We start from the raw sequence: 16571 nt of genomic DNA, 5'->3' as shown, positions 1-16571 counted from the left end.
GTTAAAGTTTGTTTCTCATTGATTTTTTTTTATTAAATATTAATAACAATATATTCACTTGCCTATGGCGGGAACAATGTTTGAAGTTCGCAGTTTAAGTGAGAGTTATGATTAACGTTAGTTGTGAAGCCTGTAGCCTACCGTTTATAGCCTAAACATGGATCGGATTGTAGCAGCAATTATGATAGGTAGGCCTATTATGTATCAATGCTACCATTTCTCTTATGTGAGTGTCACGGCTGAGCTGACGTAATGCATTGTGGAATCTTCAAGCCACCAAGTCACCACCCGATGCATCCTTGATAAAACCAACGATTCGAGAACACTTCCGGGAATGTTATGCGTTCTTGAATAAATGCGAACTTGTGAATTGGAACAGTACTGAGACAGAGATGGGAACAGAGACTGGGACGGTGACCAGGACAGTGACCGGGACGGTGACTGGGACAGAGAAGGGCTCGGGCGGAGGCAGAAAGCGATTGCATCAACGTTTTTTGGTATATCCAGTTTTTAATATTTTTTTCCTAAGTGTTTACAACCTAGTGTTAACTAATAATTTTTGCAAACTGGACTACGAACAAAATACTAGTGCATTCCTGGATCTACATCCTTATGCATGCTTCCTGCCAGGACTTTTACGGGCTTTTCCCAAATCACGGAAGAAACGTTGACGCAGCGGTATAGTAGCAGATAATCAGGCAAGTGTTATTTAAATAAACTCCTTAAAACTCCTGGTGCACTTATAAACTTTCTAATGCCTCGTTATTGGACTAAAGGCCATAGTTGTACTACTGTAGAAGTTTCGTACCATTCAGGGCATTATTAGTGGGGTAATTTACGAGATAAAAGTTGGTTCCATTACGACTGCAGAACGTCATTAGTTTCTGACAGCGCTACTCGACCAAGGGAAAAAAGGTTTTGGGAGGGTGTTTGGCTCGGGGTCATGGTGCAAAGGACCCTAGGGTGAAATTACTCCGAACCATCGCTTTAAGTATGGCGCTCATACAATTAAAATAAATCTTAATTCCATGTTAGCACATATGAGGGTCTTAGTTACCCTTTAAGCTATTCGGTGAATGAAAGTATCCTTCATTATCTTTCAAATGCACTGGAGGGAGAGCACTATTGAAAGTTTCAGCAACAGTTCACAGATACTTGCGCCACTTCCAAGCTGCGACTTCAAAGTGCTTGCTTGCTTAGCCTTACTTATCTGCTTGCTGCTTCAGTCCTTCAAACGGAATCGTTCCCAAGGTGCATTGTAGCCTACGTCCTTTAGCAACACGTAAAGTCTATTTTCTTGCCAACTTCAGCATGCAGGTAACGTCTGGTCCTCGACTTCACCGCAGTAGTGTTCTACTATGCCGCCCTTAGTCACACACTCCAAGGCCAGGTTCAAATCACTGATGTTATTAGCGTCAACAAACACTAAAACACCGTAGAACTAGACAGGATAAATACAAGACAAACAATCAATCAATCATGCAACTAAGACATAACATACCACTTTTGCCCACTTGTGGACTAAGAGAGGGTTGGTACAGCTTATGGTTCTTTCATTGATGAAGATGATACACCGCATAGCTCCTTGCCGGTAACAAACTTTTCGACGCTCATTCAAATACAACAGCTTACAGGAAGTGATACGCTATAACGTGCACAACTTATTTAAACTAATAAATTGTCCTCATCAGACCACAGCCCCACACAGTGGAGAACCCAAAAATTCACTTGTGATTGCAAATACAGGTTCTTTATTCAGTTATTCAAACATTACTGGGGTAAGTGTTGCTTTTTTCAGGCTATGTTTTCAATGGTAACCCATTGTGAATCAATAGTGAAAGTAATTACCTGTGTATAACTGTTTTGTCATTGACTTATACTCTGCTAGGTTTTAGTAAAGCATGGTTTAGTGAAGTGGTTCTCAAATGGGGGTACGCGTACTCCTGGGGCTACGTGAAGGCACTCCAGAGGGTACGTGAGATTTTAAAATATACATATATTTAAAACACTTTAAAAACAATTATTTAATACATATTTCAGGATGAATTTTATATTTCAGTAGGCTATTCAATTTCATTATCCTAAAAATCCAGAGTCCCCCCCATACCAGGATGGTTCGACCCAACCTGTCACATGCCACCCGCCATCACCTGTCAATCACTGTCAAAACTCAAATGATGAGTCGTGGTTAAAGCGTAGCGGTATTCTTGTGAAAACACAGAGGGACATGTGGCAAAGAAGGCCAAACCAGAGCCGGCAAAATTACTGCTGTATCTTGTTTTATTGCTCTGTTTTAAGTCTTTTTTTCTCAACTAAAAATGCTTTGTGCTGGTCAGGGGGTACTTGGCTGAAAAAATATTTCACAGGGGGTACAAAAAAAGGTTAAAAAAAGGTAAAAAAGGTTGACTGGTTTAGTGGAATACCTGTTCCATTGGGTCTTATACGTGCAAGCAGATTCCTTCAACTGCGCCGCTGACTGTCAAAATACTGATGCACTGTTTGAAGTTGCGCTGCTTGCTGTTAAAGGGAATGACTGATGTTACACCCAAAACACACCAATTACTGATTAAGAAACATAAGACCAACCATTTTGCGCTGGGCGCCGACATTCGATAACAAAACCACCCCAAATGTGGACTGGTCAAAACCCGAAATTTGTTTAAGCTATTCGGCAGTGACCATGTGTTTTAGATCACCAAAGTATAGCCCTAAGTCTGTTATTGTTAGTTAGCTGAAGGGTGCGACAGTGGCACGCCTGGTTAATGCATGGATCTCGTTGTAAATTTGTAATGCAAATAAACAAATAAACTGAGCCTACATTGCAGAGCCCCTTCAACTTTATTAACTCATGGTAAATGAATGTTGCACTGCTGTGCAGTGCTTATCTCTCATTAGGATCATAGATGCTAGTACATCTATGCTAGCGATTAGCTAACTATGCTAAGATTAGCTATCTACAAGTAAGCTTGGTCAATTATTATATACAATGCTGGCTTACATTAGAACAATAACTGTGCTTGTCTAGCTTATTTAGCCTACATTGAGTTTATTTAGCCTAGTATGTGGTTTAATCCACCGATGTGATGGAGCTCTGTCGTTATGTGTGTACAAGGAGAGACCCTTTGCTTAGGGAAAAGCCAGAAGGAGAGAATTTTAATGTAATTTAACATAATTACAGAGACCATACAATATTGAAAGCCATTATTCTGTGTATTGGTGTTGCATTAATCCCATACAGTACAGCGGGAAAAATAAGTATTGAACACGTCAACATTTTTTTCAGTAGGTATACTTCCAGTGAGGCTATTCGCATGAAATTTTCACCGGACATTAGTATTAACTTAGGTAATCCACACTATGGTGACCAGACGTCCCGAAAAATTCGTGACAGTCCCGATATCCAAGCAGTTGTCCCGAATCCCGAATCCTGCCCTAATTGTCCCGAAAATTATACTCAGAATACTGAATAGTTATTTTCTGATAAACAATAAAAACTGTCCATAGAGAGGTTGAGTCGACTGCATGCAGCCCCCGACGGCAGCTAAGTGTCTGGATGCAGCCCGGCTACTTTGTTTCCTTTTGACGTTCTATAATTAGGCGCGAATATGCACTGATTTCGCGAAGCCGAGGACATTGAATGTGCAGGCAGCGCAGCAGGCAGAGCCAGCGTGTGTGCAAAAAAAAAATATGTTGGAAGTTCGGCCTAATGTCCATGTCGTTTTAACATAATCTACTTAATCTAACAATTATTTTGTATTCTTACTTAATGACCCATAATTTTGGCAAGGCTTGTTATTAGCATTAGGCTATTATCCTTATTCTGAAAGGTCTGATTTGCGCTGTTACGCAGTCATTGTTTTTTTTTTTTCCCCACAATGACATTTTGAGTTCATGATTTCTCTCTTGTATTTTGAGGCAGACTTGCTGTTTGAATAAAAATGTGTTTTGGTACAGGTTTGAAAATTCGCTGTAGGCCTACCATCCCCCGCCCCCCGGCGGAAAAAAAAAGCGTCCCGAATTTCAGCCAATCTCATCTGGTCACCCTAATCCACACATATATAAAAATCCAAACATTAATGTCTAAAAGTAGAGTTATGAGTAAAAAAGTGGAATGGCACAGGGGAAAGTATTGAACACGCTAAGAAAAAGCAGTACACAAAGGCAAGGAATGGCCAGGAACAAACTGGAATCTATAAGTAGTTAGAGAAATTATCCCTCCTATCTGTGCAAATTAATATTAATATTAATATTAATATTAATATTGCAAATTAAAAGCTGGGTTAGTACATACTGGTAGGCTATAAAAAGGTTTTTTGTTACCAAGGTGTCACACAAGAAACATTTCATGATGGGTAAAAGCAAAGATCTCTCCCAAGACCTTTGCAACCTTATTGTTGCAAAACATATCAATGGGACTGGTTACAGATGCACTTCAAAACTTCAGAATTATCCAGCAAGCAGTACTGTAGCCATTATCTGCAAGTGGAAGGAACATCACTGCATCATCAACTGCCCATGCACAGGATCTCCTTGCAAGATTTCTGACCAGGAAGTCAGAAGAGTAGCCCAATAGCCAAGGACCACTCGGAGAAAGCTCCAGAAAGACTTGGAGGCAGCAGGTACAATTGTTACAGAGAAAATCATAGGTAATGCACTCCACCATGGCCTCTATGCACGCTCATCCCGCATGACTCTATTGCTGAAGAAAAAACATGTCAAAGCTTGTTGAAAGTTTGCTACACAACATTTGGACAATCCTATGAAATACTGAGAGAATGTATTCTGGTCAGGCAAGAGCAAAATTTAACTTTTCGGATGTCATACTACACACCATATTTGGAGGAGAAATGGCACTGTGTATCACCCTAAAAATACCCTACCAACAGTGAGGTTTGGAGGTGGTGGCATCATGGTGTGGGCTGTTTTGCATCTCATGGCACTAGCAGACTTCATACAGTTGAAGGAATGATGAATGGAGTCATTTTGTTCTGGGAGAATCTTTCCATCCACCAGGATGATGAGGATGAGACATGGCTAGACCTTCCAGCAGGACAATGATCCAAACCATTCAGCAAAGGAAGATCTCAATTGGTTTCAGAGAAATTAAATCAAGGCCCTGACTTCAATCCAATTGAACAGTTTTGGAAGTTAACTAAAGATCAGGATTCACAAGATGGACCCCTGGAATCTTCAATATTAAAGGACTATCTGTTTAAAAGAATGGGCCAAACTCACACCAGAATACTGTGACTGATTAGTTTCGTCATACAGGAAATGCCTTGAAGCCGTCATTACAAATAAAGGCTTTTCCACAAAGTATTTAAGAAATTTCAGCAGGTGTGTTCAATACTTTTTTCCTGTGTCATTCCACTTTATTACACATAACTCTACCTATGGATTTTAATGTTTGGATTTTTTTATATGGGTGGATTAACTGAGATAATACTCAGGTCTGATGAAAATTTCATGCAAATAGCCTCATTTGGAAGTATACTTACTGAAAAAAATGTTGACGTGTTCAATACTTATTTTCCCCGCTGTATATCGTTTGACCATCTTTTTCAAGTCATATCTCCAGATAAAAATCACATGGAACTGTGAGCTGATGATCTTTCCGGGCTTTCCCAATGGCTTTGATTCAAAGAAAAAAAATGACCTATCACAAGAGGGCCAGTGCCTCCTTTGGTTCCCTCCCCCAAAGTGTCAAAAGTCAACCCACACGACCAAAGCCCCAGATAGCAAACAATCGTTGGCATTGTTTGGCAGCGTTGGAGGTGGAAACAATGTCACAACAATGGCAGCCCCTCAAGCAATTGTATACCAAATGTTGGTTAGTCATGTTCGGCGTCATAGCCAATGTATCACTTAGACGTCAACAAAAAACAATTATTATATGAGGTATATGCAACAGCGTTTCAAAAAACGTTAAAGCAATGTCTGAATGAATAGTTTGTCAAAGTAAAACAGTACAGTACAAAAATTTCATTTTTGCTTTGAGGTTTATTTATAAAGAGTCAAGGCGTGCTTGAGGTGAAGTTTCAATGGCAGCTGCTTCTCATAATATCAATTTATCTATGCTAACAAAGCTGTAAACTGACACCTGCAGTTTCGAATACAGCAGAGAGACTGGAATAACAGTACCAGCTGTCTATTACAAACAAATCAGGAGACAGGAGAATATAAACTATGCTGCTCGAAACCCCTAGATTTTGGGGTTGCTCCTCCCACAACGCGTAACTCCCTCCCGCGTGTAAATGACACAAGGGGAGAATTTGCAGAGTGAAATGCACATAGTTACACGCTTTTTTTGACTTACACACTCTTACGCACATGGGAGAATCCCCCCCCCCCCCCCCCTTAATCAGCATGACACAGCGGCCAGAATGTAGCCTAGCCTAGTACAAACAGGTCATAGACCATTCCAACAGCTGACAGGTAGGCTAATAAGAAAAAGGAACCTGTAACTCACCCATTAGAAATTCACTCTTCTAAATATTCTCTTCAGTGAAGTTATTCACGATAGAATTGAAATCCAGCCTCCTAGCAAAAGATTAGATGGACACCCAAGCACTATAGCTGAAGCAAACATAAATTTTTCAGTGACCCTATCAGAAATGACAGGCTACATTTCCCAACTCCCAGCAGGCCTTGTAAATTTTAAATTGTAAATTGTAAATTTTGAAAATACAAATAAACAACAAATATGATAAGTTGCAGGGTTTTTTTCTGTTAATAAACTTATGTTCATAAGTTGCTTATTATTTGTTCTGACCAACATTTAATTTTGGAAGATCTAACAAGAATGAAAGCGCACTACAAAAATATGAACTATAGTCACCATGACCGTTATGTACGCGGAAAAAAGGGCTATAAATAGCAGTCATTCAACTTAATGCATGAGGTACTGTAGGTGTTCCTCCTGCGAGAATGAATATCAGTTATCAGAATATCAGTTCATTGTGAATCAGTTTATGCTACCATGTTACAACAGACTTCACTTTCCAGTGAGTATGAAGCTATGTTGATATGTGTTGTTGGTTTGATGTATGTCTAGGCTAGGTTATCATGTTGCAATGATAAAGATACCGGTAATCTACAAGTGATAGCTCTCTGCTATGTGTCTGATATGTAGCCTCGCTGGTCCTTAGTAGATTGTTTAATGATTTTCTATTGAAATGCCAACGAATGCCAACAACACAACAACGTTGCCCCACTGGGCAAAATAACGTTGGCCCAAAGTCAGTAAACAACATCATGCTAGCTGCTATGCCGTTGGGGCAACATGTGTTTGCTATCTGGGGCTGTACTTCGAGAGAGCGAGCAGAACTCATCTTCTAGAGCGTATAGCCCCTAATGGTTGTTTTGTGCACTCAAAGCTGTTTTTTCCTCGTTCGCTGTTGTGTCTGCGCGTGTGAATTAATATTTTTTGCTTGTGAAGATATTTCACTGAGCTCTTGACATATGCCACTAAAATAATGCCATAAGAAACAGTCATATCCAGACATTCCACAGAGGATATCTTTACACCAAGAGTAAAAACAAGGTGTAATATATGGTCAAGGTTATACATTGGTCCACACATATATTTGAAGTTAGAAGAAACTATGTTTAAGAAGTCAGCACAAACATTAGTAAAGTCGTCCACATGGTTGGTAGGGTACTGGGAAGCAGGCGAGACGGACACCGCTGCTTATGTGGATCACACAGGTGGTTGGTGTGGTACACAAAGTTGAGCTGTGTTTTGTGTTTAGTTTTTGGTCTCTCTTGGTCTGACCTACCTATGGTAATGAAATTAAAAAAGTGTTAGCTAAATGAATAAATGTAAATGTAAATGTGATGTGAGTTCAGTCTGATAATGTTAATTTCTTTATGTTTTAGGTTGAGCTTGTAAACATTGGTGGAGCTGACATTGTTGATGGCAATCACAAACTTATACTTGGCCTCATCTGGAGTATAATTCTCCACTGGCAGGTGAGCTATGATAATGATAGTGAGGAAAAGTATTTTATACATGGACTGGTATGGATCTGTTATTGCACATCAGTATAGAGTGTAGTGAATGCAGGAAATGTTGCTAGTTGACAGAATACTTACCAAACTGAAGACTAAGACTAAGACCACTACTTCAGTGGTTCCATGTTGGTGGAATGAGTTGCCCAGTGCTCTCCATTCCTGTGATAGTTTTGGGTCTTTTAAGAGGGGCCTAAAGGCATATCTGTTCAATATGCACTTAGTTCATTAAGAGCTTCTTATGCGTTATGGTTTGTATAAATTGTAGAATATATTCCCTTAACATAGTCTTACCATGTTATTGTTTTTATATTATTGATTGAATGGACATTATTGTTTATCATTGCTTTTTCATTTACATTGTTTATTTCATTAGGCTATTGATTGAATTGACATTGTTGTTTATTATTGCTATCCTCCTTATTATAGTCTGGCCTTAATTGGTCCCCTGTTAAATTTAAGTATTGTATTGTTTTGTATTTGTATGTCACTTTGGACAAAAGCGTATCCATAACCATAACCATACTTACATTCATACATACAGAACATAAGAGACCAGACTTTAAGAATCATATTTTGTGTCCAGGTAAAAGGTGTTTTGAAGGATCTGATGGCAGGATTACAGCAGACTAGTAGTGAGAAGATCTTGCTGAGCTGGGTCAGGCAATCCACTAAAGCATATCCACAAGTCAATGTGCTCAATTTTTCCAGCAGTTGGGAAGATGGCCTTGCCTTCAATGCCCTCATACACAGTCACAGGTAAATTTCATACAGTTAAACATTTCAGTGGATGTTACAGAAATGGAGGAATAAAAAGCTATATGGAGGATATATACAGGATAAAGTCTTTATGGAATGGACATTACAGCTGAAGGGATTAACATTATTCAACCTTTTTAGGTTAAATGGGTAAAAGCAGTGAGACGCCAACAAATCAAAAAATGTACAGCATCTCCAAACCTCCATCCCAGTTTCAATTTCAAAATTAAATTTTACATTGTAATAATGCTCTTACATTTACTTTTAGTGATTTAGCTGATGCTTTAAAAAAAAAAAAAAAAAGCAATTTACAAAAAGGGTAACATTCAATGTACAGGGCAGTGGTAGCGTAGTGGTTAAGGAGCTGGACAAGCATACAGTAGCCAGAAAAGTTGTGGCTTCCACCAGTGTGCCCTTGAGCAAGGCACTTAACCCGAGTTGCTCCGGGGACAATAGCCCTTGTAAAATAATTGACGTATGTCGCTTTGAAAAGGTCCAGATTTAATGTTGTGAGGGAGGCTGTTCCAGTGTTTATATTGCAATAAACTGCAAAAGATTGATTACTCTTAGTCTTTAATCTATACTCTGGAATAGCCAAAAGACTCAGGGCCAGATGTACTAACACTTTTGCGCCCACTTCAGGCGTATTTGTTTTGCAACGTGCGTGTAAAAACATTGCGAGGTATGTACAAACATTGAGGTCAAAGCGCAGACTGCCTCTCGTGGGAGCGGAAAATGGCAAACCGTGCTTTTCCGTGTCATGCATATGCATTCATGGGAGGATCCAGGGGAAAGTGAGAGTTTAGCGTAAAGAGATGGGAGGGGAAGTGTAAAGAGCGCCTAATTATGTATTCTGCGGTATACAAAAACTGCTTGTGAAAGGGCACGTCTATTCTGCGCCTAAAAACTTCCGCCTTGTAAAAGCAGGTGTTAATCCAAATTGCAGTTAAATGCGTCAATAACGGCTCATACACACAGTTGCGTGCGTTGCAGTGTTGGAGATGCATCCCGTTCACTTTACATGGGCTTATGTCATCCGTTGCCGAACTGAATTGTGGGTCCGTTGTGTCGTGTTGCTCCCGTCACTCGCGTTGAGGAGTTCAGCTGTTGCTGCACCGATGGACGGCACCAGCTAATCAAATTACGAACAAGTGAACAACAGACAGCACCAGCTAATCAAATTACGGTTATACCTTAAGTCATTTGCATAGCTACCGTCGGGAACACCCACTGGCATGCGTTGACGGAATGCAATCACTATTTAGAACACCAGCTTTGTGTCTTTGTACTATATCAAAAGCAACCTTAACTTTTGTTGGCCTTTCGAATGTCTTACTTTCACTTTCACATCATTCACTTAAACTATCCTACTTGCTAGATTTGACCAATCTTCCATAGCCTATGTGCACAAGTAGTTTGAGTAGAACTACTGATCTTCATTATCTCCCTGCTTGTTGACATCTTATCATGTATGTTATTATTTCATGATCGCCAAACGTCTGATTCTTTTTAAGTCAAAGTCAAAGTCAAAGTCAGCTTTATTGTCAATTTCTTCACATGTTCCAGACATACAAAGAGATTGAAATTACGTTTCTCACTATCCCACGGTGAAGACAAGACATATTTTACCAATTTAAGTCCACAGACAAACATAACATTCAAGTAAACAAAAAAGTAAGTAAATAAGAGGGCACATATAATAATGAAAAAAATAAGAGCAGCAAAATTTGGTTGAAATTGTGCATAGACAGTCAATAAAATACTAGTGCAAAGTCAGGCCAATAAAAGGCTTGGGTAGTTCTGTTTGACCTAAGTAAGAAAGAAAGTGACATAGTAGTGCAAGTTATGTAAGAGCAGCAGAAGTGTTGTGTTTTCAGGACAACAACAACAAGTTGTAAGTGTACAAGTGTGTAAGTGTACAAGTGTGTAATCAGTTAACTTCATTCAACTGCGCTCGTATGTAGGCTCTGCTGTTCAGTTTTGGACATTCGTAAACTGCGGTAGGGGGAAAGGCAGAGAAAGGCACAGATTACACTATGAATTGAGAGTTTGATAAATTTGATAAACTTGGGTCTGACAGCGTTCGCTATCTGCGGTTTGTCCATGGTGCTGATGACGCTACATTCGTAAATGTACGTACATCTGGCCCTCAGTTTGGAAGATCTGAGGGGCCTTGCAGGACAGTAGAGGTTTAGTAAGTATATTCAGATTCTAGTCTGTTTCTGAATCACCAAGGAAATTTCCAAGGAAAAACACCAGGAACCTAGTATTTTCTTTGGAATTGAGTAAACTGCTGCATTTGTTTACAAGAAAGATGTGTTTGCTGCACTTCTGAAACAATCTGGTAAGATATTAATGCACCAAATTTCACTGCTGGTTACGCTCCTGGAAGTTTTAAAATGGGTTTGGAAAAGTTTGGAATGGGCGTCAATGGGATCCTTTCCAGACAGACACAGAGCATATTGAAATTTGCTAGTGTTCCTTTTGTTAGCCTACCTGTTTTATTAATTTAGTCTTAGTCTTATGTTAAAAGTCCTTTTTAATCATATTTTGTCATTCAAATATGATTTTTGTTAGTCAAGTTTTAGTTGACTAAAAGTTTCGTCATTTTAGTCTAGTTTTATTCAAAAGAGAACTCAAGGTTTCTTTTGTCAAGTTTTAATCAAAACATTTTAGCCTTTTTTGAAAAAAACCAAATGATTTCTGATTGCCATTTCAGTCTTATAGTGTTTGACACATCTACTGTACATTTCCCCCAAATATTCATGTCCACAAGGCTTCTCATCAGCTATAATTCTCATTCTGACTTTTGGTCAGTTAGGGGTGCGTTTCCCAAAGCCATAGTTGCTAACCTGTTAGCAACTTAGTTGGTTAGCAATGGGAAATTACATTGCAATCAACAAAGTTGCTGACTTAGTTAGCAACTATGGTAGATAGATAGATAGATAGATAGATAGATACTTTATTGATCCCCAGGGGAAATTCAAGGTCTCAGCAGCAGCATACATACAACACAAACACATTCTTTAACAGCAGAAAGAGTAATTAAAGTATATAATATAAAAAACACAACTAAGCAGTAAGGACAGTAGAAGATAAAGAATATGTTAAATATACTAAAATACAAATTATACTAACACTTAAAACAATATATAAAAATATACTAATGGCATATGGTTTTGGGAAACGTGCCCCAGTACATTTACATGCGGAGTTAAGTCAACAGTTATAGCTCTGCTGCGGGATTTGACTGGAGCACTGCTCCGTTTACATGATGAAGGAAAACTCCTTTTGTAGACCCAAGTACAGATGTCTTACTCCACTACGCTAGATGGTGATATGCGCCCAAACACCACACATTCCCCAAACTTTCCATATTAGCTTCATTAACCTACTTGTTAGCAAACTTTGCATCATCAGTGTAACTAGTTAAATAGTTGACATTTCTTGCTGAACATTTTCGTATGGACATTTTAGGCAGTGTTAATTTGTATATGTATGAGAGAAGGTTAAACTTATGAGTATGTTGCGTTGTGGCATAAGGCTTAAGTAGTTAGCTTGTTAGTAAAAGTAGAAGTTAGTTAGTAGTTAACTCTAGAAGAAATCTCAGGTGTTCTTGCTCCATGTAGTTTCGTGTTGCAGCCACAGGGTCAGAGCAACAGCACATAGCCTAGCCTAAAGTAAAGCTGCTACGCATGAATTCATTTGGGATATTTTGAAGGCGTAACAGCTGGATATTCTGTCTCCTCATTTTGTAGACGAAAATGAAGAGATTTTATCTATCTATAATGCATGTTAATATAGTGTTAGTGTTTCAGGACATTGGTGCAGTCTTGACATCTTCTCATCTTAGTCATGGAAAAAAAAGGTCTTTGACAAATGTATTTCATCTTGTCTGATGAAATTAACACTGTTGCTAACAGGTTGGTCTAGGTTCATTCAGCCTACATGTACCTTGGGCCCTAAGTGTTAACACCAAGTTATGGTAGACTATGCACCTATTGAATACCTTTACAAAATGTGCTTTGAGCTCTGATGGATATCTTTCTTCATGAAAAGGCCTGAACTCTTTGACTGGCGAGTGATTGAGGAGAAGAGTTCAGCATTGGACAGACTGGAACATGCCTTCAGTATGGCAGAAAAACATTTGGGGATTGATAGACTTCTGGATCCAGAGGGTAAGATCATTTTCATTTTATGGTCGAAACCAGGGTGTGGTTTTTTTAAAAATTAGGGGGGTAGGGTGCTGAAAAATATTGTAATTATCACTGCCATGGAGTGGAAGTGTGAGATCACTAAAGCAAAGACACTTGGCATTGGCTGCTGAAAACCCTGAAATACAGTGCAACCGGATTCAGACCCTTTCAAGTTTTCCGGCTTCAGGCTCATCTTAAAATGGATTCAGTTAATTTTTCCTCTCATCAATCTACACACAATACTCCAACACTACATACAAAATCAGGTGTTTGGAGTGTTTTGTACATTTATAAAAAATAAAAGTCTGAAATACTTTTACAATTCAATTTACATAAGTTTCAGACCTTTTGTTATGACACTTGCAATTGAGCTCTGGTGCATCCTACTTCTATCAATGGTCTTTGAGATGCTTCTACAACTATTATTGCCTATTATTAACTACTACAGCAATTAGAGTCCACCTGTGCCTTTATTCAGGGCCGTAGTCACCATATTCAGATATGACCAAAATGTCCACCCATTATACGGACATAGAAAAATAAATAAAGAAAAAAAGCTATACTACAGGAAACCAATAAGCACCACCGTCTGAAATGTAATCAAATGTAAATAACGCATAAATGAGTTAGTTAGAGAGAGAGAGTACACCCCTGAATGGTTTGTCCTGGTGGTTTTGCAAAAGCTACCAGTACAATTCTCACACAACCTGTTGGAAAGGTGTAGCACAGGCTAAGGAACCCCCATTCATTTTTGGAGCCAATTAGACTCAAAGGGAATTTTGAAGCATTTTCCATACTGTAGCCTATTTTCTCACAATGATAACAGAAGTGAAACTTATAGTGCCCTTTTAGTTTAAATGATGAATTTGTGCGTGCCCGTGTCAGTCATTTCACGTCTTACAACATAAATAATGCATTCATATGCTAGTAGTAATTAAGTAGGCTTCTTACAAAAAGGTTGTTGCATCTTGCATGTTACATATAGATACACACTCAATTGCGCATCCATGCAGGCAAAACGTAGAAAACACAACTTAGAAAAAAACGTCTACAATGCTCTGGCGGTGATACCATGCATTATAGCCTGGATTCTGACAGAAATTGCGTTTTGTGCCAACATGTAGAAACACTACTACAGCTTTTATTTGAATGGACGTAGGCCTTAGTTAAAAAAAAAAATACTCAGGATTTAGTCAAAGAGCCATTAGATTCTGTGTAATATAGAGGTTAACAAAGATACTCTAGTTTGTATTTAATTTTAAAATATACATTTTGGAGGAAAATGGAGGACCACAGGCCTATGTCCAGGGATGGATTACTGAATGGGCCTACTAGGGGGCCCTGAAGCCCAAGCCTCTGCATGAAGTTGTTTCTTCTCCACGGCAGCCGTGGCCCAATGGTTAGCACTCTGGACTTGTAACCGGAGGGTTGCCGGTTCGAGCCCCGACCTATTTTTTGTGTACATATGGGTTACATACATTTAAAATTGTTACAAATTTGAAAATAATTTCACAAATTATTTTCAAATATCATTTTCATCAAACCCTAATCTTAAAGTTTTGGATTCATTTAATTTTGAAAGAGTATTAACTGAATTTGGGTAAAATTGTCAACACGGTGTAACCACAAAAACTTGACCCAAATAATTACACTTGCTGAAAAAAATGTGAAATTCTCTCCAAAATCCCTTCTAAACTAATCTGGCATGATCTTGCACAAGAACTTTTCTATATTTAATACAAGTAATGAAACCCCATTGTTCTGAATGTTTGAATTAATATGGGGAATCGTGTCTGTCACATCAACCACTTAAAATGTCAAGTGGTGTAACCACCAGGAGCAATTTTGTATGTATTATGTCAGAGAATTATGTGACAGGAAATTATGTCATAGATAAGGACCCTTCAAGACCCCAACTGCTATGAGTCAAGGTTAGCAACTCTCTTAAAGTAACATAATAGTGTTTTTAGGCCATGGCCAGGCAAGCTTAGGTTACATGTCAAATATATGACCTTTTAAAAATGTTGATAAATCATAATAATCACAAAATATTCAATTTAATGTAAAAACTGTGTTTGAATATTCACATAAAGGTGAAGTGTGTACATAGTCATAGTCCATAATAATGCCTGCAAATTTTGCTTTTAAATAGAAATGTCAAATGGTGTAACCGGTTACACCATTTGACTCTTTTCTGTTTGAGACCAGTTTGATCAGATTCAGGGCCAAGAGTATGTAATTTTAGGTGCCAATTATATTATTTTTATAATTTAAATAGTGACTAACTGCTTAGCATGAACAATAGCTTTAAAAGGGTTTAATTAGATTGCAATTTAAGCGATATTTGAAATGTCAAAGCTTTTCATTTTAAATTTAAACTTCCATAATTATGTTTTAATATGATGTATGTAAACAGTATGTTCAAATTATAAATAAATAATATAAATACATTTATTATATATAAAATGTGCCTCTTGTCCCCCAATGGATGCCACTTACAAGCAAGAAAAACCACAGAGTGCATGTGAACGCAGATCCTGCTGTTGGTTGGTTGTTAAGAAATGATCATACCCACTTTTTCACTCACTCTTATTCTCTCTCACACACACTTCGGGCCCTAATTTAGCAATATAAAATGCATGGTCACTAGCAAATAGCGTAAATACATTTAGGGGTTTGTCCAGTCCACATTCGGGGTGGTTTTGTTATCAAACGTCAGGTGCCTGGTGCTAAAAGGTGGCTCTTATGTTTCTTAATCAGTCATGGGTGTGTTTTGGGCTTAACATCCTTTAAACCAATGAGGAGGACATCTGTCATTCCCTTTAACAGCAAGCAGGGCAACTTCAAACAGCGCATCAGTATTTTGATAGTCAGCGGTGTATTTGAAGGAATCTGCTTGTACGCAAGACCGTATGGAACAGGTATTCCACTAAGCCATTCTTTACTAAAACCGAGTAGAGTTTAGGCTACACACATCTGCACTTGTCTATTAATTGAACATATAGGCAAAGTGAAACTAACTTCACTGTGGTGTCATATTCAACGACAAAACAGTTGTACACAGTTAATTACTTTCAATATTGACTGACAATGGGTTACCAGCAAAAACATAGCCTGAAAAAAGCAAAACTTCCCCCTATAATGTTCGAATGACTGAATAAATAACCTAAGGACATTTATTCTGCAGAGGAATTGCTGCTTACATCTCGTGACAGTGACGTGTTTCATATGCGCCTTTCACTATAGACCAGGCTTTTCTTGGTCAGTGGCATAATGCTTTTTAGATGGTATAAGATAGCGATTTTTAGATCATGTGCCAGACCACACCTTATGCCGGTAATTTCCACACCCCTGGGCGCATTATTTAATAAAAGTGAAGTGTAAGATAGGAAAAAACTTTGCGTCAGAATAATAATACGCTTTGCGCCAGGTTTTGCATCGCGAAAATAGAGCCCTTTATCTCACTCTCTTTGAAAATAATGGGTATAGACTGAAATTGTATGAGAACTGAATTGAAATCAAATAGAACACAAGTTTCTTCATTGATGTTATGACATGATATTTGATATGGAATATGATGAATGACATGAATACATATCAAAATAT

General features: G+C 38.4%; 1 protein-coding gene across 6 annotated transcripts in view; it reads left to right on the top strand.

The window, feature by feature from the left end:
* The window catches only part of dmd (dystrophin), a 481347-nt gene that overhangs the window by 51880 nt on the left and 412896 nt on the right, over nucleotides 1-16571 (top strand). For all 6 annotated transcript variants that reach the window (XM_042077917.1, XM_042077916.1, XM_042077914.1 and 3 more), the window contains exons 5-7: nucleotides 7879-7971; nucleotides 8597-8769; nucleotides 12829-12947. In XM_042077917.1, the coding sequence (XP_041933851.1) occupies nucleotides 7879-7971; nucleotides 8597-8769; nucleotides 12829-12947 (385 nt within the window). The remainder of the gene's footprint in view (nucleotides 1-7878; nucleotides 7972-8596; nucleotides 8770-12828; nucleotides 12948-16571) is intronic.

Source organism: Alosa sapidissima, chromosome 22 (genome assembly GCF_018492685.1).
Source record: "Alosa sapidissima isolate fAloSap1 chromosome 22, fAloSap1.pri, whole genome shotgun sequence".
In the NCBI taxonomy this organism is placed as follows: domain Eukaryota; kingdom Metazoa; phylum Chordata; class Actinopteri; order Clupeiformes; family Clupeidae; genus Alosa; species Alosa sapidissima.
This window is presented reverse-complemented; position numbering and strand designations above follow the sequence as displayed.